This window comes from Cryptomeria japonica, chromosome 1 (genome assembly GCF_030272615.1).
Source record: "Cryptomeria japonica chromosome 1, Sugi_1.0, whole genome shotgun sequence".
In the NCBI taxonomy this organism is placed as follows: Eukaryota; Viridiplantae; Streptophyta; class Pinopsida; order Cupressales; family Cupressaceae; genus Cryptomeria; species Cryptomeria japonica.
The window spans coordinates 34,460,908-34,484,850 of NC_081405.1; the positions used below are offsets into that span (position 1 = coordinate 34,460,908).

The following is a 23,943-nucleotide window of genomic DNA, read 5'->3' on the forward strand; positions in this document are numbered from 1 at the left end:
AATGGGGGCCCTACGAGAAGTACCAAGCATTGAAGGCTAAGTCTACACCTCTAAGGTAGAAGATAGGATGACCTATGAGAAATAAGAGGACGAGGATGGTTCGAGTCTTGCTGCAAGGAGAGCCTTTCGGTTTTAGAGTTGACCTAGAGATCATGAATCAAAATGTGGTGATAATGGTTGCAAAAAATGAGAAAAGCAAGGTAGTGGTGGAGGAGAGTTGGGAGGTGATGGAACATGCCCTATTTTTTAATGCTTTTTGATTTTCGATATACCATAGGTGTAGTCAGCATAGGGAAATGCACTTTTTTGTAATTTTTTATGTAAGGGATGTAACGGGATAACCTGAACTTGCCCGATATGCAAATCTAAGGGCTTGATATTTTGAAATGTATATCTCTTTTTGAATCAATATAATGCACAAATTACCGATCAAAAAAATATATCATATATTCTAATATCTCCTAACATACTCTCATACATTCATATCATATATAGCCTTCCTTCATATTATATCTTTCATGATACATCTATTATTCTTCTTTATAATATCCTCTTGCTAGTGGTGATCATATCCTAGGACTATTGCACTGGGCACCATAGTCCACCCAAAAAAGGGTGAAACAAAGGTAGATGTAGAGTGCACGAGTCTAGGAAATAGGATTTGGTCACCAAATGGGTATATGACAAGAGAAAATAGGATTGGGATGAACTATGAGAGGACACACTAAAGAAAGGGCCTAAAAAGGAGTGTGAAATTATAAAGGGTTTGCAATTTATGACACTACAATATCTTGCAATGTATTTGTAGTTACAAGATGGGATGTGACACGTACTTAGTACCCCTACTCTACATGCTACATTCCAACCCATAATCTTTGTAGGTTTTATGTGTTAAGATGTGACATATTCTCTAGAAATATGTCTAGTTGCTCTTTTTTTAACAACATGTGCATCTCTACCTTGTTGGATGACATGTTTGTATCAAAACTAATCATCATACTCTCAAGTATTTCTTGGACCAACAATTATCACCTCTTAAATAATTGAAGTGGGTCACTAAGTTGTTAGGATATTACTATGATATATCCTACAATAAATACTATGATAATGTGGTGGAAGATGCATTACTACATTAATTGAGGATCATCTCACTCTAACTAGTCTATTAATGTCCACCCTTACTTGGTCAAATTAATTACATTGAAAATGTTAGAAAGATAGTTAGTTACAACAATATCCACAACAATTGTCCACTGTGTAATGGTGAAAATATTAGGGTTTTCACCACAAGAAGGATAAAAACTATTAATTTTTACGTAGGGACCACTACAATAGGGAAAGATAGGAATTTGATAGATCTAAACCTAAGAGGTCAAAATGTTGATCAAATTCCAAGGATCTTGGATGAGCCTCTTCTTTCCCTTGATTTGAATTGATTTTTTGAAGATGCTAAAATTAGGGCAAACAAGCTGAAATTGAAGTAATTATGTGTGAACAGTGATCTACACTCGTCGGATCGACCCACAAACTTGGATCTAAGTCCCTGATTATAAGAGTATTCAGACCTATTCCCAAAAGGAGCTCCTTATTTTTCAGGACTGTAGAGACAGTCACTCTGGTCCTCTGCACTTTTCGCACTCCAATGGGGGATCAATTTATCATTGTAAATAAATCCAATTCTAAATATCACAGGTCCATACCTATTCCTGTGCACACTAGAAAAGGGAAATATGTTGGAAAGAGAGGTTTGCCTAAGTCAAACATCGGTTTATGAATTAGCCTTGAATGAAATGTTGCAAATACTTAAATAAATAATGGAAAGATATACGTCAGATCTGCAATGACTGATAAGGATGCTTTCCTTCTTGAATGTAATCACATATGTTGTATGAAATGGAATGAACATGACAAAACCCTAATAACATACACATGCTTGCATATGAATGATGTAACTTGGTCCACAATGGTTGAATGAAGAAAATGTAGCCTTGAAGATATCTAGAAATACTTGATCATGAACACTTGCATGCTTGATTTCTTGAATGGAGACTCCAAATTCTTATTAGTTATGTAATTATATGGATCAAATGTCTTTATATATGAGATCCTAGGTCAATTTACCAATTAGGCCGACCTCCAACAGTCACATAGAGGCACTAATTTCATTTCCCGTTGGAGTGACAGGTCACATCCTCCACTTGAAAAATGGGCCCCATTGAGGGGGACTAGCATGCTAGCGCCCTAGTCCTCCTCAACTCAACCCCAAGGAGAAGGACATAGATCCAGAGGATCAATTGGCAAGTGTAGATGGCATAAAAACTGGAGTTAAGGCACTAAACAAACCCAAATAGGAGATAAGGAGGAGACGTACTAAAGTAGGGGCACAAACATGAGGTGTAAATTGGCCTAATGATAATTTATGATGCTACATCCACAAAATGCATTAAAAGCATTATTATTCTTAGGATGCATACTATTTACAGTATAAGGGTTGTCTAGTCTTATTCTCAAATTTGGTCACACTTAAAAAAATTGTTTGAGTTACATGCTACACTATTAATAGGTCACTTTAGCTTTTTAAAAACATATGAAATCTTGCCAAAAGAATTTGGGAGGAATAGAAAATAAATACATTGAGCAATTTGTGATAGAATGTAAAATCTTTCAATGTAACAAATTTTAGATGGTAGCCACTCCAAGACAATTTCAACCGTTTCTATCACTATCCATATGTATAATATTATATCAAGAGACCTCATTAAAGAATTTCAAATTCTATAATAACACAAAAAAATTCTCCTCCTTGTATTTTGACTACATAGTTTTAGCACCCATGACTTCCCGTAGCCATCTTAAGAGTGTCTAGAACACTATTGTCATGTCCCTTTTAGAAGATCATGAATTGAGGTTTTTGTTTGAACCATGTTAGGAATATTGGGGTTATTAGAGTGATATTTCCATTGGAGTCATGCCAAGGAGACATAAAATATTGGAGATTGAGGTCAAGGCTTGGGACATGCCAAATGGTTCTTGGGGATCTTAGTTCAAGGATACTACTCAACCTATGCCAAAGCACAAGGAGGGAGTTGACTATGGGTTTGGGTTTCTACCTAACCAATGACAAAATTGAAAGGGAGAATCAATAATTAACCTCCAACTAGGAATTCTATAAGGCTTGTAAGGACGACCTAAGTTGTAGTGTAAAAATTGAATTTGGGTTGTTGGCACCAATTTTGGTCTAGACTAACTAATTTTATATGTGAGTAGATAGCATATAAATTAGAAATATGTTGTTAGTGTAAATGGTGACTTTATCTACCTACTTAGGATATCACCTTTACTAGCATCTACACCTATTCACACCTAGCTTAAGCTTACTTAGGCTTTCTCGTGACTTTATCTCACCTTATGTGGGGTAGACATATGTAATCCCTTTTGGAGACACCTATTTCATATTGGCTTGCCACTTGCATGAGAACATGTCACTTTTCTCACAAGTGCCACACCTTTAGAGGGGTAGTTAGAGTTTCACATCCTACCTTCTGACACTCACATCCTTGCATATATATGCAATTTTTCTCATTGTATTGACACACTTTCATTTTCATATTTGATAGACATGCTTTTGTGTTCTTTATTTCACTAGCAGAACTTAATTGTGCTTTCAAATCTTGTATTTCTCCAACATTATCGAAGAGAATATCTCCAACCTCTAATGAGGTCAAATGATAGTCTCTAACCTCATGTATGCACATGTGGTGAGACAAAAAAGTATCTAACCTCAAAAGTGAACTTAACCTTTAATGTCAAGGTTAAGTTAGACTTAGCCACTAAGTGTGACTTAAGCCTAGGTGTGGTTAGGTAAACCCTACACTCTAACACATCCCTTAAGATACAGTTAGGGAGTAATAATGCTCAAAATTAAATATGGGGCCCCACAACAAACCCTGATAAGGCACCCATGTACAAAAAAATATATCTCATTAATAGAAAAAGAGAGAAGCATTGTTCAGTGATCATGGATCATATTCAACATCCAATGTTGAGCATATACAAGTACTACAAGAGAAATTCTGATAGGACGTTACATGGTTTCCCTTCTCTTATCAGTTTTGGGAGGGAGCATTTCCTTGCATGGAGCTCAAGACTTCACTTTTTTTGGGGATGTCACATGACCTTCTCTTCTTTGTCTCCTATTGGGGAGGAACATTATTGTACTTATGCAAGAAGTAGTCCTTGGGGGATCATCTTGAGTCCTTCCTTCTATCACTTTTTTTCTTTCACTTGTACATTTTATTTTATTTTTATCATCTCTTTTGGAGAGAAGTTGGGTTTTCTCATTTTCTTTGCTCTATGAAATGTTTGTAAATGAGTACTAGACAAGGCCTCATAGTTGGGAGTCATCATCATGCATACATTACTCCCTAATTTTCACTTAAGGAGGGGTGTTAGTGTAAATAGTGTCTTTACCTACCTAGTTAGGATATCACCTTTACTAGCATAGACTTATTCACGCCTAGCTTAAGCTTACTTAGACTTTCTCATGACTTTGTCTAACCTCATGTGGTGTAGACATGTGTACTCTCTTTTGGAGACACCTATTGGATATGGGATTGCCACTTGCATGAGAACATGCCACTTTGTTCATAAGTGTCACACATTTGGAGTGGTAGTTAGACTTTCACTCCTACCTTCCCATCCTCACATGTATCCTTGCCTATATATGCAAGGTTTCTCATTGTATTTACACAATCTCATTTTTATATTTGATAGACATACTTTTGTGTTCATTGTTTCACTAGTGGATGTTAATTGTGCTTTGAGATCTTATATTTCTCCAGCTTATGTTTCAATTATAATCATGCATGTATTTTTTTGTATCTTATAGGCACTTTGTGTTCAAGTGATCTTCTATGGACAAACCCATAGGAGACTAAAATCAAAGTGTGAAAATCCTTTGGTTTTGGAGGGAATTCCCACTCATGAAGTGCATTGGTGCATCAAAGTATGAAATAAACTTCAATTATTTAGTAAATTACAACATTTTTGTAGACAATTAGTTGTGTTTGTTGTTTTTTAATGATTCGTAATTTTTAAGTCATTTATGAAAGATCAATAAATTATATTCTTTGAGTATGATTAATTATTGTTTATTGGATTATTTTGGTGAACATTATTGTTTATGTTTCAAATATGTTATTTAATTATAAATTTTAGAAAGGGACATTTGAACTTTAATAGTAGAGAATGGATAGTTTAATTTTATTTTAATTAATAAGGATGACCATTCATGGTTAGCATTTGTGCAATGCTAAGATGTGAATTTTCACATAAAAATCTCACAAAAGTGTAATATTAGTTGTTAGACTTGTTGAACTAGTTACCAAGGACCCCATGGCCATGACAAACTGATGCAGGAGCATCCCCAGTTCATAGCAATCTTGCATCAACCAAAAACATTTTCCTTTATGTTTTGCTTTATGTTTGTAGTTTCAGTTTTCCTTTCTATGTGTCCCGGTTTTGGCTCACCGGATCTTGTGGAGTTGGATTCTTCTTGAAGACTTGATCATATTTCTTGCTTCCAAACCGCATCACATTTGGATCATTTTCCAACAAGATATCGCTATTGATTTCCTTGACAGTTTCCTATTACCGGTTGGCAGTTCTTGTTACCAGTTGCTTGGACCTATTTTTGGTGATCTATCGGAACCCCTTTTGAAGCTTGCAGAACCTTGGGTGTTGATTTCGATGTTCCTTGGTGTGTGGTAGACCTTTTCCTGCGATCTACGTTTCATCCTCTGGATTTTCTGGAGGAATCTCTTGGCAGAGGCCGACCTTGTTATTTTACACATTGGGTCTTCTTCTTCGGGTTTTGATCCCTTTTGGGCCAACTGGATCTTTTGAATTGATATATATATAATTTTAGTTGTGCATTATAATGTAATCAACCAAATAATCAAGTAGCTAGACTGTGCGTAGTAGATAGATATCATGATTCAAGGTCCCAGTTGTGACCTATTATGTATGTTCTACTAGGCCTGTGAGTCGGTATGTTGTAACCTGGTTGTTACCAGTTGGATGTAATCAATTTTCATGCAATAAAATAATCTATTTTTCATTGTCTCCATCATATCTTTGTGTTTCTGTTGTGTTTACTCTTGTTGACCAGTCCGAATTGATCTCTTTGAGGTCCCTCCTCACTGGTGACTGCTTCACAAACCATGAAAAAGAGTACTTAGGGCACACCAAAATTACAAAGAGGTTTTTTCCTCTGCATATATTACTGTAGACATATCCACGGGCTCGCTATTTGTGATAGAGAGGTTCCTCCATCTATTTGTGCATATCATATCCACCCATCTGAGTCATCTCCAGAAATTCACAATCACTAATGCTTATCAATCTGGGACATACTTAGCGTAGTCACTGTCCTTGATTATCTGAATCAGTTATCCAAATCATATCCCACCATGGCTTGGTAATCAGTGTATCAACGGCAAGGGGCAAAATCCTGACCTCGTTGGGGGCATTTTACCTTGAGGATTTTCGACATTAGACCAAACACGTAGCAAAAAAACAAGTATCAAAAGAACTAACAGTGACCACAACAATGCAAGGAGGCTAGACATCAAGGAATTGAACTGATTTGAACTAAATAAATGATCTATTTGCAAGATGTTTTGCTTGACAATAATACATTTTAGATAGCATACATGCTTACTTATGGTTATTATTTTTTTCTTATCAAATCTCCTAAGTGACTCGAGTGTGTCTCAATGACTAGAGAAGCAAGGAAGGAATGTGATTTTTTCTTTGTCTGTTGTTTGGGAGTGAAGCCTTCTACTATACCAATTTGTCTTACAACGTGATTAGACAACATATCATTGAAGATATTTTGGATTTGTATAGGACAAAGGTTAACTCTTGTTTGTTGTACGAAAGCAACACTCAGGTCATCTTGGTTCAATTATACCTTGACGCTTGTGTCATCTTGCAATATCAAAATCCATGTAAGTTATACTCAGGTCATTATGGTTTAATTATACCATGATACTTGTATCAACTTTCAACAAATCAAGGCTCGATAATGAAAACAAAGGAAGCACTAACACTTTGATCAAAACAAATGGAAACATTTGGGAACGAGAATGCATTAGTATCATTTCATTATCATTATCATCTTAATCTTGCATTAAGTTGCATATCATTTTAATCTTGCATTAGTATCATTTTATTATTATTATCATTATCATCTTAATCTTGCATTAGGTTGCATTTCATTTTAATTTTGCATTAGTACCATTATCATCTTAATATGTATTTAGTTGCATGTCATCATCATAATCATCTAGTCACATTCATCATTGCGTCCATCACATGCATATCTCTCGCATCATCATGGACTATTTCTTCACTTTCATATATTCATCATTCATCCAACTCTCATCTATCATGTCTTATTGATGCAACCATAACCAGTGAAACCCTCAAAAGAGAATTGATCGGCTTATGCAGCAGGAGCAACACAACAAAAGCAATATAAAAACATAACAAGATTACATAAACATATCAAACTATGGCTTTAGAAATTATGGCAACCATTTGGTTATCATCATATAATCATCAAAGAACATCCAATAGTTAACCGGTTACATGTAGGCTATCAGCTAGATACAATCCAACCAGGACTCTAAGAATCAATCGGATCATAGAATGTGAATCTCAATCCTTATTCTCAATTCTATTTCCTCTGCCCCTACAAATGATTACATAATATCATATTTATACCCACTGGAACATATCTGGGTCTCATAAGATTACATTTACCAATGCAAGAAAATAAAATGTGTAACTGGTCGACCCTAAGAATTAAAGAAATATTTCTGGAAAATAACAACCAAGAGATGTAGTTCATTAGGAAGGTCAACCACACACCAAAGAACATTAGACAAGACCCAAAATAGATCCGCACGCCAAGAATCGTGCTGGTAATGAAGGACAACCAACCAGTAAGCATAAGAACTATCTCGGAACCCAGAAACAGTCAACCAGAAGCAATAACTGACCGAAAAATTACCCAAATGAACTTAAAATCTAGAATTAAGCACATGATCTAGCCTGGAAACTGAAAATAAGATCTGCCATGAAAAGAAAGCAACTACCGGTACCAACCGGTAAGAACATAGAAAACTGCACAATGAACTAAACAAGAACAAAACTGAAAGGAAATATTTTTGGTTGATGCAAGACTGCTCATCAACCGGAAATGATCCTTCATCAGACAACCCAGGTAGAAAAAGTCTTCCATGAGAGGCAACTCATGAACATCTAAAAGGATTCGGAATTAAGACTCCATGCTCATTTGTGATCCAAACATATTCTTTATCTGTCAGCCTCTTCTTTAGCTCCTTTGGTGCCTCAATCAGCTTCTCTAACTCTTGACTCTCTTTGCTTTTCTTCCTTTGCTTCAAATCTGCACATTATCTATGTTTACTGCTCTCTTTCTTCTACATCTCTGATTTGTTTCTGCCACAAGACTTCATCCTGTTTGTCACCATAAGCTCTTTGTCATCTGATTCTATCTGTCCATCGGGCTCATCTGTCAAATCCTTCTGCAAACTCATGTCACCCTCTGGTATACCCTCTACAACTGGTTCTATTAGATCTTTCTTCAAACCTTCTGTTATAACCTCTGCCACTGGTTTCTTAGTACTGCAACTTTTCTCAGGACTCAGATTCTTCACCTCCTTCTCTTTCTCCTTCAAATAAATCAATGCAAACTTCTGCCCATCTTTCTCAATAGTGACTAGGTTTCTTCTACAGTCATAAATAGCTCCTCTATCAAACTGCCAGGTTTTTCCAACAAGACATGACAAGCACTCATAGATACAACATCACACAAAACCTCATCCCTGAAAGGCCTAATATTAAAATTCACCAAATGTTGCTCCTTTACTTCGATCTTTTGATCATCTTGCAACCAACTTACCTCATAAGGACAGGGATGTTCAAGCCCCTTCAATCCAAGCTTCACAACCATCTCCTCAAATACCAAATTGTCAGTACTTCCACTATCTCAAATAACCTTGCAACACTTACCACCTGATTTACACACAGTCCGGAAAAGACTCTTCCTCTGAGTAGATCCGGTATCCTTTCTTATGAACATAAGGGATTCTCCTTGCTCCGGTGCACAGTAAGATCCACTACCTTCACCTTCTGGTTCCTCATTTGCCACACAAATTCTTGCCATTCCCTACGTACATTCATAGAATCTATGTTCAGTTTCTCCACACTTAAAATATTTGCCAGTAAATTCTCTATCGGTACTGCCAGTGCATTTCCTCTGAGTTTTTTGTTCCAGTTCTTTACTCCACTTAGGTTTTGATTCATCTTCCTCAACCGGTTTCTTCATACTATCACTCATTTGTCCTTTGAATTTATCCTTCCCTCTATTCAGTTGTCTTCTTCTCATCTTCTCCTGAATCTTCAAAGCATACTTGTAAGCTTATTCAACTGTGGAAACCCTCAACATACTCATCTCAGCCTGAATGTTAAAAGCAAGTCCATTTATATACCTCACCACTTTTTCTCTGTCCATCTCTCTATGCCCAGATCTAATAACCACCTTGCAGAATTCCTCATTTTATTCTCTCACAGTCATGTTTCTCTATTTCAGGTTTTGTAAGTTCTTGAACAACTCCAATTCATAGTGTCCCAGTATGAACTTGGCCTTCAATCTTGCAACCATTTGTCTCCACCAGGTGATCTTCAATTCACCATTCTCTACTCTGTCTTTCTGCAATTCCTTCCACCATAAGGAAGCATGCCCTTTCAACTTAGTATGTGCCAATCGGACTCTTTGTGGGTCCTTGACATCCTCAAATTCAAAGTAGTCATCCAACTCTCTGATCCAATCGATCAGATCCTTCGGGTTCAATGTTTCAGAAAAGTTGGAAACTTCAACTTTATGAACTTTACTCGCTTGCGCCACTGCTCACAGGAATCTTTCCTCTCTTTCATATTTTGGTCCTTCAGCTTCTTCAAGCTCTTCACTGACTTCCTCATATTCATCCTTAGATTCAGGGTTCCTCCGCAAACTAGCCAAAGCGTTTCGGATTTCGTTCCTCACTTCATTCTTGAAGTCTTCCATCATCTGCTCTACCCTCTGGGGGTTTGTCCTTCTAGGAAGCATCTTCTCTTCCACTCCGGTGAACTGCCTCAACTCAATGATATGACTACTAGTTTCAATTGCCTCCCCTCAATGATATATTGAACACACGTGTAGCCTGACTCCAATCGATGATATGACCACCCAAAGGAATGCCTCAATGTTCGCTAACAAATCTTCCATCATCCAGTTCATAACCAGCTCTAATACCACTTGATGCAGCCATAACCGGTGAAACCCTCAAAAGAGAATTGACCGACTTATGTAGCAGGAGCAACACAATGAAAGAAATATGAAAACATAACAATATTACATAAATAGATCAAACTATGGCTTTAGAACTTCCAAAAACCATCTGGTTATCATCATATAATCATCAAAGAACATCTGGTAGTTAACCGGTTACATGCAGGCTATCAGCTAGATACAATCTAACCGGGACTCTAAGAATCAACCAGATCACAAAACGTGAATCTCAATCCTTATTCTCAATTCTACTTCCTCTGCTCCTACAAATGATTACATAATATCATATTTATACCCATCGGAACATATCTGGGTCAGCCTCATAAGATTACATTTACCAATGCAAGAAAATGAAACGTGTAACTAGGTCAACCCTGAGAATTAAAGAAATCTTTTTGGAAAATAACAACCAAGAGATGCGGTTCAGTAGGAAGTTCGGCCACATGCCAAAGAACATTGGACAAGACCCAAAATAGATCCACATGCCAAGAATCACGTCGGTAATGAAGGACAACCAACCGATAAGCACAAAATTGTCTCAAAACCCAGAAATAGTCAACCGAAAGCGATAATTGACCGGAAAAGAACCCAAACGAACTAAAAATATGGAATTAAGCACATGAACCAGCCTGTAAACCAAAAATAAGATCTGCCACGAAAAGAAAGCAACTATCGGTACCAACCGGTAAGAACAAGAAAACTGCACAATGAATTAAACAAGAACAAAACTGAAAGGAAATATTTTTGGTTGATGCAAGATTGCTCATCGACCAAGGATGCTCCTGCATCACTTATACAGGATGTATCTTTCCTAAAACCAGACGTTATGATCAAGTCTTATACAGGACATATCATTCCTGAAACCAGACATTTTGATCATCTTTGTCTTATACAGGAGGTGTCACTCCTGAAACTAGACTTGATCTCAATCTTATCAATTCTATCAATCCTTTTTATCTGATTTATTATATCATGTCTTATACAAGATGTATCTTTCCTGAAACCAGACATTTTGATCAGGTCTTATATAGGATATATTGTTCCTGAAACCAGATGTTTTGATCATCTTTGTGTTATACAGGAGGTGTCATTCGTGAAACCAGACTTGATCTCATTCTTATCAAGCTAGTCAATCTTATCAAACCCATGCATGTCATCAACTATCCACTCTTCTATCTTTCAAATAACATTCTTCTTCTTTCAAGAGATCATTCATGCCTATAGTGCACGAACGATCTCCCGAGAGGGAAATTATCATATAGAATCTCTATAGCAATTTCATATCAATCTCATATCGACACCAACTTCATATCAAATCTCCATATCAGTCTCATATCAGCTTCATATCAACAAAATCACATCAGCGTATCATATCGAAATCAATTTTTCATATCCAGAGAATCATATTGACAATTTTGGCGACAACATCATATCGAAATCAATTTTTCATATCCAGTGAATCATATCGAAAAAATTTGGTGGCAAATTGAGCGATTTTCTTTGAATTGGTCACACATTGACTCAAAGTGGGGCAAAATGTAGACACCTAAAAGTTGCACAATGAGTTAAGTGAATTTTATTCATTTAATTATCCCTAATTCTTCCAATTAATTAAATTAAGATTTAATTAATATTCCTATTCTTCTAATTGACCTTTTAATCAAATTAAAGATTTGATTAAATCTCCTTCTTCTATCCCAACCTATTAATTAAACTAAGGTTTGATTAAGTACCCTTAGCCATTTGATTGAATAAATCTTATTTATTTGATTAAAATCCCTTTTTCCCCTTTTGATTAAATTCACATTTAATTAAAAATCCCCTTTGCAAATAAATAAAACATTATTTATTTATGAATAATTCCCCCACTTGCAAAATCCTACAAATGCAAGTTGCGTCCCTTTTGGCCAAATTAAACCATTCTAATTTGCTAAAATATCTATTTTTCCTCACCCACTTGCATTCTCCTACATCTCTCACTTGCCTCCATAATCATCCTTCTAGAAACCTCCTAATCCCATCTTAATCATGTTTGATCTCCTAATCATGTCCTTTCCCTAAATTTGGGGGATCCACTTCTCTAAATTTGGAAGAGAGTCTTCAAAATGCATTTAAGACTTTATCTATTTCAACAAGTTAACTTGTTGAGTCTTCCAAACATGTAAGGCTCTTACATAAACCACTAGTGGTTTTCCTCTTTGGGCAAGTTAGCCTCCAAAGTCTTCAAAATTCATTCAATGCCTCTTACAAGCCCACACCCCTTGGCCATGATGGTTGTCCCTTTAACCATTTTCCCATGTTGCACAAGAGTTTACCTCTTGGGTAATAGCATGCCTCCCTGGTTAATGACATTATCCAATGATGTCACTCCTTGAGGTTATCCCTAATTTCTTGCTTAGCATCTAATGTTTTTTTAGCATCCTCTCAATCCCTCTCAAGGTGACATTTGTCAACTTGGGATTGGATTGAATCTCTCCCATGGATTGATAACTTTCAATCCTATCCCTTGTTGATATTACTCAATCTCAACCATCTATTTCTCTGTTTTGCTTATAAATAGAGCTCATTTCTGCAATTCAAGGATCCCAATCTTGTGCATCCAAATTATAGTCATTTTGCACGTTATCAAGGAGCTCATTTGTCATCTTCAAGCATCTAAGTATTCTAGCATTAGCATCATAACATTTAGCTTAATTGCATTATGTTTTAGATCATTTAGCCTAAATTGCATATCAATTACATAATTTTTCATCTTCATATAGCTTAATTAGCACACCATAATCTTCAATTTGGAATTAACTTATCCCCATATCATCTCTACCATCTTGATCATAAGTAGCTTTTCATCTTGCATACTTAGCTTTCATTCATATCATCATCTCACCATTCACTAAGATCTTAGTTGCATTCATTTTGATCCTAGAATCATCATTTAAATCGCGTTCTCTAGGTTGACATCCAAGATATCAAGTGCTCTTCCAAGTGAGGACCACCTTGAATCTTAAGGATCTTTAGGGATAGAGGAGCATGGAATGATTTTGAGAGTTTTTGGTTCACTAACATGTTTTTGTGATTACTAACTCTAATGCAATGTTTCATGTGTGTGTTTGAGGTGTTTTCTCCCATTGCAGGATGATCCCACATTTCTGGCATACAATTACAAATTTGGAATTTAATTTGGGTGAGAAATGCATTGTCAATTGGGTAGTCTATTTCATAAATATCATCTTGAATGCCCATTGACAAGAATGATGTACCTACACATAATTTTTTTATAAATCCTAATGTGTTGATGGATCCCAAGAAAACATATTTGTATTCAACAATCCTCCATTATGTTTAATAAGGAAAATAAGGTAGAGGACATGGAAGAAATGTGCTAGGAAAATAATTATAGAAGACAAAAAAGAATTGTAAAAAGCCAACTTGGACCTCCCCACCACCAAAGGAGAAAGCATGACCAAGCAAGCTACCATGAGCTTCCTGAGAATGAAAGTGGATAAGTTGAAGACATAAATAGAACAAGAGAATGACACATCTATTGTCTTGGTAAATGAGATTGGAGAAATAAAAATGAAATTGAGTATGTAAGTCAACCAATTCACCCTACTTCAAAACTAGAGATACCTAGACACAAACCATCAAAGGTCTCATGTAGAAGAGTGACAACTTGGAGTAGATATAAGATGCAACAAAAGAGTATATATGACAACTATAGGAAAATATTAAAGAATGTAATCTATTTATGGGATAATTGGAGCTCAATTGTGCTCTTTTTCATCATTTCCACTAGAGATTGATAGAGAAACCTACACCGACCTTCACTCAAATGCTCAATTTTCTTGGGCATGCATATTTCCACACCCTTGCACCTATGATAAATGATGTTGACACTACCATTACATGACTCTACAACATTGAACCACTCAAGCTTATTATCATGGGAATACATTACAGGTTTAATACTATTCATTAAATTAATGATGTCTTAGATCAAGACAAAATAATATAGGAGTACAAGACATAAGTAGGAGTCACAACCCAAGCAATTATGAAGAGCCAATCATATAATAATATGCCTATCAAATGTAGATTCCCATATTTGATGGATTTAGATAACATGGTGTTCTCTCTAAATGTATTCCACATAAGGATTAAAGAACAAGGGATTGAATAAATTAGAATTAGCCACATTATCCTCAACATAAAAAGATAAGGAAATAAGCCAACCATTGATTTGGGGGATTTAGATGCAAGTGACTAGTTTACAACCATAACAAGCATCATATGAGAAACATGTATTAGAGCTTCAGTGAAGATATAGAATGTTGCTAAAGATCAACTTACCAAAAGATGAAGAATATGGAAATAGTATGGGTTCTCTAAGAAATATCTAAGTAGGTAGGCATATTTTTTAGGTTTTATTTTTTTTACAATTTTAGTTTTTGGGTAGTGATACTATGCCTAATGGATACACGTGTGCTCCTTTCCTTCCATGAGTTAAGACTACAGTGAATATTTTACTACATACAGTAGAATAAATCTCATTTAATGTGCAATTAATAAAAATACTTTGTGACATTCATAGGCCTCCTTGCTTTTTGTATTTTTGTACTTTGGTGTTGTGGAGTAATTATTGAAAAGTTCTAAGTCCTAATTAATGCTTGTTGTTTTATGCTCCAAATCAAATTTCATCTAACAATTCATGGGACTTCGGTAAAAGGAAAAAAAATTACACTAAAAAGTCCCACTTATGGCATGTGGCAACTTGAGCTATTGTATAAGGTTAAAAATTGATTGTATGAGTATCGGCAAGCCCTAATTATTTTTTCACTTTAAATTAATGTATGACTTAATCGATGCTACACAATGTTCTCTTGAGCATTCTACAAAAAGTGAAAGGAGATATTTTCCAAAGTTAGCATGGACTATTTGATCTAGTAGTAAAATACTCATCTAAACCATAAGATGCTTGACCATTATAGCACAAAAAGGCTCCTCTTCAAGTCCTCGCATCATATGTTTGGTACTTGTGACTTCCTTGCATCATCTTAAAAGGGCCTAAAATACTAAAGTAGCAGAGGTAGGCTCAATTACATCTAGAATTTAAAATTGGTAAAGTAGTAAGGTTAAGCATCCATGGTCAATAGTTTTATAATGCCAAGATGGGAAGTTTTACCTAACAAGATTGTGAAAGTACAATGCTAAGCATTAAACTTCCTTAACTAGTTACCAAAGACCCCATGACTATGACAAACCACTGATAGGAGTAATAAAGTTGTTAGAATTGTAGAGAGGTCTTTTCGTCTACATGTTTCAATTTTCAAATGTAACTTGGGTGGGAAATTTGTTATGGGTTGGGTAGTCTAATCCATAAATATTGGCCTACATACCCATTTACAAGAAGGGTGTAACTACAAACAACTAATCTATAGAGCTTAGTTGTGTTGGTGAATTCTCAAGGAATCATACTTGTATGACTGAGCTATTATGCCTAACATGTTTGTTTGCTTCTAGCCTCCTTTTTCTATTATATACTAGAGCCTTTGTGTATGTTTCAAGTTAACACTTATCCATGTAATAGTTGACTAATAAGTGATATTAATAAGAACTAAGCTATTGTTACTCTCTATCTTGTCTTTTTCCACCTTTGTTGTTATGTATGCATCTTTCTATTGATTATTGAAATGTGAGAAGTTAAGTTATGATTTGCTATGAAGATAGTTTGTATCTATCTTACACAATCCTTTTTTTCTTTAATTATCTTTCTACAAACTTCTACCCCTTATCACACCACCATCATAAAAACATCTTTAGGATTAGGCATTAGATAAACAAAGGAATTGGCCCTCTAATCCAAAAGGTTGTGTTGTAAAGATCATCCTCTTTGTCGACTCACATTGTTGTTTGGAAGCCCTTCCATGTTCCTCAGTCATGTGTGGCATATTGGCCCCTAAAATAGGCCTTTATACCAAGATCAATAATTAGTAAATTAGTCCTAGATTATTAAAAAAATATCCTTAAAAAAGAGTCAAGTCACCAAATTTCACCTCAATTTACATGTCACTCCTACTAAAAATGCATTGACATCAAAACTTGAGATTTTTTAGGGAATACTGCTAAATTGTTTCTAAATTAGATTGTGTTAGAGCACAATCTAATCCAGAAACAAGCTGTAATCACTAGGGATTATGGAAATATGATATCATTAATTTTTTAGGGAAATAAATAATGAAATACGAGGCAAACATTTCAATATGTCTAGGTGCACATGTATGTAAGTAGTTCATGCATTTTCAAGTCTATGCCTACAAATTTTGTAAAGATTAACCCTCAACAAATTAAGATTTTCATATTATTATAATTTATAAACAAGGCAATCAATAACATTTGTGTGCCATATTTATGAAGAATGCTAAATAAGATATTTTTCAAAAAATAATTTCTTAACCATGAACAAAGATAACACCTATCTGATAAGTATGTTTGATATATATAACTAATATGTTGGCAACATGTTATGATCCATCAAATTTAAACTTGATAAATGGCACTCATTTTCATTCACGCATAAATATAGTAACAATTATATGTATGATGACATCATGAACTCAGATTATTGAATGTCCATTATGTGGTGTTACAATTAAACTTTTATACGATTGAAAGTTGGGGTTGTTTAATTTTTACTTCTAAATGTAGAACTAGCATTTACTTTAGTTCCAAATGCTGCAAGTTATTTGAGCTAGATGATATTACTTCAATCACAAGTTCGTTATATTAGTATTACACACTTAGAAAATTGAGTATTGATTCTCAAACAAAGTTTAATTTACACACACTATTTAAAAATTTCAATATCTTTTATTTTTTATGAATACGTGTGTAGATTCTACTAAATTAAAGTGAATAAAAAAAATAGAGGGACACAAAGTCACTCCTAATAATTAACTTGGAAAGCAAAATACCAAATATACAAAATAGCAGTCATAAAGACAAAACCCGAATAGTAGATAACCATAAAGAACAAATCGCTTGAGCAACAAGAACAATCCTAAACTTTTCAATCAATAAATTTATAAATAAATTAAAAATTAAAAATATTATTTAAAATTATGTATATATAAAATTTAGTATTCACTATTAAAAAAAAACATACAATTAATTGTGCAATACAAAAAAATAAATAATCAAATAAACAATTTTGATTACAATAATATTCACTAAACACATATAAGAATAATAATAGAACGACCTTACAATCAGGTTGTAAACCCTCTTCAATTAGATGGTGATATTCGTCAAGGAGAAGAAAAATTTACTAAGATATATTTAATTCCTTACAAAACAAATATTATACAGTGTACAAGATTTGACACCGTTTAAACAAAGAGATGAAAGACTCAAAATACTCTCAGACATTTGGAAAGGTTGCAGAGGCTCCTGCAAATTTTGACAGATACATTCTCTGCCTTCCCGATCCCTAGTCAGGGCGTTTCAGTTAGCACTTGAAATCTGATACTTCAAAAGAATGAACTACACATAATCCAAATTGAAACCCTAACTACACCTTCTACTCCTACCCTCTAAATATAGACAAAGCAAATGAAGGAAACCCTAGCAATGGAATCCAAATCATGCGACGGCCGTTCTCCCATACTGCACAGACAAAGCTGGTGGCTTTTTAACCCCCTGAAGGCGGCGGGAGATTTTCTTAGCAGGAAGCGGCGGCATCTCGTAATGGCGGAAGGTTTCAGACTTTGTGCTACTGATAATACTGATATTTTCTTTAGCGGCTCCGCCTACCTGCAGCAAGCGGACTATGCCGGAATAGTGCAGCGAAGCCGCAATTTGCAGCGGCGTAACGCCTCTTTTGCTCCGAGCGTTCACATCGACGCCCTTTTTCAGCAGCAGCTCCACCAGCTCCATGTGACCAGACTCCGTCGCACAGTGTAAGATACTGTAACCCTCATCGTCTCTGCTGTCCAGATCTGCGCCCTTATCGAGCAAAGCCTTCACTATTTCCAGCCATCCTTTAAAGGCGGCGCGGTGGAGTGCCGTCCAGCCGTGCTGATCTTTGCCATTAATGGCGGCGCCCTGTTCAAGGCACCTTTGTAGGCTCCGCAAGTCCCCACGCCGAGCCGCCCTGCGGAGTCCATCGCCTAAGCGCAGCATGTCGAGCAACGCTGAGTCACCGGTGTCCACCGCTAGGTCATATGACGTCTTCCCGTGCTTGTTTCGGATGTCCTTTGTAGCCCCCTTCTGCATCAGCAACCTCACCATGGAACCCTCCCCTCGAGCCGCAGCTTTGTGCAGCGGTGTGTCGCCGTCATCCGCCCTGGCGTCCACGTTGGTACCGGCGACCAATAGGACCTTGAGGCAGTCCCTGTGGCCGCCCTCGACTGCCATGTGGAGCGCGCTACGCCCGTCGCTTACCACGGAATTGACCTCCTCTGCGCCCTTGAGCACCACCAGGCGGAGCACGTCAACGTGCCCCCCTGCAGCAGCGAAGTGCAGAGCTTGCCAGCTTGACAAATCCTTGGCCCCTACTTTAGCCCCGTTGGCTAACAGGAGCTCTGTAATAAGCCCCTCCCCCTTTGCCGCAGCAACATGCAGGGCCGTCTGGCCCTTCTTGTTACGCGTTTCCATGTCGACCTTGAATTCGATCAGCAGCTGAACCAGGTCCGGCCTGCGGTTCGCCACGGCCATATGGAGCAGGCTCCTGCCCTGCTCGTCACAGCTATTGACTGTCCCTTCGTCTTTCTCCAGTACCTCCCTGATCTCGTCCACAGAACCGTCTGCTACAAGCTTGGTCAGAATGGCGCCCCCTGTGAACATGACCTTGAGCCCGCTGTCTTCGAACACTTGCTTTTTGCGCGCAGAGAACCACTCGAGTGATACTGTCTCCGTCTCCTTCCCTCCGGGCACGACGACGCTCTGGACCAGGAACTGATCGTCCGAATGCGGGAAGAACTCTGGGAGTTCCGTCTGCGGCTGCATTGTTATTTCCACGCTGGCTTTTCCCAGAGGTGAAATTATGCCGCAGGATGGTCGGACTGTGTATTTCTTCTGCTGCAGGGGATGGACTCTGAAGGCCACTGGCATCGTGTACATCACGTTCTTCAGCTCCACGAACCCCGAGCATCTCTGCCCCGGTTCGAATCTGATCACAACCTCCTTGGGCTGAACTGTTAGTAATCTATCCATACTTAAATCTCAAGAGCTTTCGCAAATCTCTTCCGTTGGAAAATTGATGGTTTTCCTCAAAAAGCCCTCTTTCCCTCGTGTGTAAAGGTACACAGATCTCTTGGTCCTCAAGCTGCAGGGTTTTTTTCAGAGATGCTTCAGCGATTCCAACTGATTCCAGAGTTATTACACACAGGCTTTTCACTAATTCCTTCTACAGTTAGGTTACAGGATTGCTTGGTTACAGAATTGGAATGTCCAATTGAAATTCTCCCTGTTGGAAAACTTCCAACAGCGGCCAAGAAACAAAACTTCTTCCCGGGTACACAAACCCTAAGCTTTGGGAATCTCTTAGTCCTCGAGCTGCAGGGCTTCTTTCAGATAGGCTTCAGCAATTCCAACTAATTGAGGACCTACAGTACACAGGCTTGACCAATTCCTTCTACAATTAGGTTACAGGATTGCTTGATTACACAATTGGAATGTCCAAAAGCTGTTAAACAAAACTTCTGCCCGGCTACACAAACCCTGAGCTTTGAGAAGCTCTCAGTCCTCGAGCTTACAGGGCTTCTTTCAGAGAGGCTTAAGCGATTCCAACTAATTCCAGAGCTACTACACACAGGATTCACCAATTTCTTCTAGAATGGCCTGATTACAGAATTTGAATGTCCAAAAGCTGTTGGAAAACTTCCAACAGCGGTCAAGATTTCTCTTTTCAAACCAAACTTTGAGAATCTCTTGGATATTTTCAATTGCATAAACTTCTCTAACATCCTAATTCAAAAATGCCTAGGGAACTTCTACAAACAACTGAGCTCAAACTTTAAAATCTTATGATAATGGCCGATACTCCCCAATCCAGAATCTAAATGAGAGACCTCTACAACACTTCTCGCATAGAACTGAGGAGTGATGACATAATTGAAATAGATACGGGCAAAAGAAGTACTAAAACGAAAATTAAATCTACCTCGTACCCCTTCGATCCGATCAAATCTCCAACCTCGTGAATGTTGTGCGACTAAGAAATATAGAAACGGACGGCCGAATACCTGGGGTGTAGAAATTCAGATGTTGTTTTTGTCATCATGGTTAAAAACGTAAAGCAAATCGAATAGAGCATAATCTGGACCGTCCGCCATAGCTGTATGCCAGCTTTTGCTTTTGCATTTCTTCATTGAAATTGTCTTTCTGTTAAGCCGGTTGTCACGGCCGGCATCTCTCGGCTGTGTCTTCCAAGTGTCTCTTCCCTCAAATTTTGGTCTGATTTTTTTAATCTTTTCCCTTTTTAATTTTTATTAAATTCTTTTACACTTCCAAAGACATTTTGTAATTTACACAAATGCTTATTTATTCTCTGCAAATCAGCCCAACTGCACAACGACATTTACCAAGGGAACCCAATTTATTTAGCTTCACTTTCAAACATCACATTCTTTGTTTACTGCCGAAATATGTAAATATTTTCTGTTTTAGACGCAAATGATTTAATTTGGTCCATTGTTTATCGTAAGTTATATATTTAAGCTCGAAGTAATCGCATTATATTTGATTTAATATAATTAAATTTGTTACTGTATATATCAGTAGTTTGAATTTTTTTTTAATTATAGGGGAAAAACATCCTTGAAGAAGAATTTTGGCGTCATTCTATAGGAAAGAATGAGAAGCTACTCCATGATTGGGCAAAGCTATACGTTATACTCGTTATATTCGTTATATTAATAATTAACTAATTAATTAATTAGTTAGAATAATAAAATAAAGGTAGAAGGTAAAGCCGGCAACACTCCGCGTTGAGTTAAGTCGATCAGCCCGATATCACATAAGACCTGTTGTTAAGATGTCCACGTAAGACCCATTTAAATTTAAAAAAAGAAAGAGTTTCCTATGTGATTTGGTGGATTAAGTAGATGGAAGTAAATAAGTATATTTATTGTACACTAGGGAAGAGTATCGGTTAAATTTATTAATAAATTTTACATGTATCAATAATTGTTTATTTATTTTTAATAGTTAGAATTTTTGTATTATTATTGGAGCATCTTTAAGTAGGTATCCATATGATTACCACATGATTACTGTGTGTCGTTACTACTCATAAGTTATTGCTTTGTTACATCCTACCCAAAAGCTATTACATGGTTACATCTTACCTAAAAGCCAAAAGCCAAAACAATAGCTATAAGCACACATCAGATGTATCATTTAGGATTTGTGGGTGGGTGAAGTTAGCTATAATGACTATTTATATGAGAAAAAAATATGTAAATGATCTCCAAGAATATCATTAAGGTGACACTTATTTTTATTTATTTAAATTGTTCTTTTTTATTTTACTACCAAGTTATTTAAAAAAAAAAATGTATATTAAACTTGTTCACCAAAAAAATGTTATGAGACATAAAGATTAATATTTCTATTTATGTACTTTATGACCTAATTTACCTATACTTGTTCTCTACGATTCTTATATATAATCTTAAATTAATTGTAACAATTTTTCAACACTAACATTAACTATAACATTTATAACCTTGATTGTTGAATTTAGATAATAGAATAATAGGATAATAAAATATTAAAATAAGATTTTATTTTTTTTTGCTCGGTAAAATAAGATTTTATTTAAGATAAAGATTTTGATTATTTTTATGTATTTGAATTAATATAAGAGCATACGACAAGATTTTTAGGATTTCATTTAGGATAGAGAATTAGATAAGATTAGATTTCTTGGATATTTTTAAATATTATTTTAGATTTTAAAAGTAAGATGAAATTTAGATAATAGATTAATAAAATATTAAAATAAGATTATTTAAGATAGAATATTGAATATCTTTAACTAATTAATATAGAGAACAACATAAGATTTTTAATATTTTTAATATTTTTAAGATTTTAACATAAGATTTTTAAAGAAATCTTATATTATTATCTAATCCTTAGCGTAACCTTAATAAAATCTTAAAAATCTTATTCTACTCTCGATTAAATTAAAATCTTAAAATATTTATCTTAAAAGAAACCTTATTTTCATATTTTATTATCCTATTACCAAAATTCTATCTTGTTTTTAAAATCTAAGATAAATTTAAAATTTCCAAAAATCATGAGCATAACCAAAGTAAAATCTTTAAAATCTTATGTTATTCTCATATTTTATTAGCCTATTATCTAAATGCTACCTTGCTTTTAAAATCTAAAATAATATTTAAAATTTCCAAAAATCATAAACATAGCCTAAATAAAATCTTCAAAATCTTATGTTATTCTCTAAATTATTTTAATTAATTACAAATATTCAATATCTTATCTTAAATAATATCTTATTTAACATTTATTATCCTATATCTAAACTGTATCTTGCTTTTAAAACCTAAAATAATATTTAAAAATTTCAAAAAATATTTTCTTATTCTCTAGATCCTAACCTAACCTAAATACAATCTTAAAAATCTTAGGCTACTCTCTAAACTATTTTAACTAAATAAGGATAATCAAAATCTTTATCTTCGATAAAAGTTTATTTTTATATTTTATTATCCTATTATCAAAATTTCATCTTGCTTTCAAAATCTATTGCATGGTTACATCTTACCCACAAGCTATTGCATGGTTACATCTTACCCAAAAGCCAAAACAATAGCTATAAGCCATTGAGTCACACATCAGATGTATCATTTAGGATTTGTGGGTGGGTGAAGTTAGCTATAATGACTATTTATATGAGAAAAAAATATGTAAATGATCTCCAAGAATATCATTAAGGAGACACTTATTTTTATTTATTTAAATTGTTCTTTTTTATTTTACTACCAAGTTATTATTATTATTTTTAAATGTATATTAAACTTGTTCACCATAAAAATGTTATGAGACATAAAGATTAATATTTCTATTTATGTACTTTATGACCTAATTTACCTATACTTGTTCTCTACGATTCTTATATATAATCTTAAATTAATTGTAACAATTTTTCAACACTAACATTAACTATAACATTTATAACCTTGATTGTTGAATTTAGATAATAGAATAATAGGATAATAAAATATTAAAATAAGATTTATTTATTTATTGCTCGGTAAAATAAGATTTTATTTAAGATAAAGATTTTGAATATTTTTATGTAATTGAATTAATATAAGAGCATACGACAAGATTTTTAGGATTTCATTTAGGATAGATAATTAGATAAGATTAGATTTCTTGGATATTTTTAAATATTATTTTAGATTTTAAAAGTAAGATGAAATTTAGATAATAGAATAATAAAATATTAAAATAAGATTATTTAAGATAGAATATTGAATATCTTTAACTAATTAATA

General features: G+C 35.1%; 1 protein-coding gene across 1 annotated transcript; it reads right to left on the bottom strand.

Annotated features, from left to right (window-relative positions):
* Nucleotides 1-17,712: 17,712 nt before the first annotated feature.
* Nucleotides 17,713-20,894, bottom strand: LOC131048661 (protein VAPYRIN). Its single transcript, XM_057982706.2, has one exon. The coding sequence runs from the start codon at nucleotides 19,622-19,624 to the stop codon at nucleotides 18,053-18,055; it is 1,572 nt and encodes a 523-aa protein (XP_057838689.2). The 5' UTR covers nucleotides 19,625-20,894; the 3' UTR covers nucleotides 17,713-18,052.
* Between the last annotated feature and the right edge of the window lie 3,049 nt (nucleotides 20,895-23,943).

What these genes read in the sequence shown, in the direction of transcription:
- LOC131048661 (XM_057982706.2), bottom strand. Translation starts at nt 19,624, where the DNA reads ATGGATAGATTACTAACAGTTCAGCCCAAGGAGGTTGTGATCAGATTC.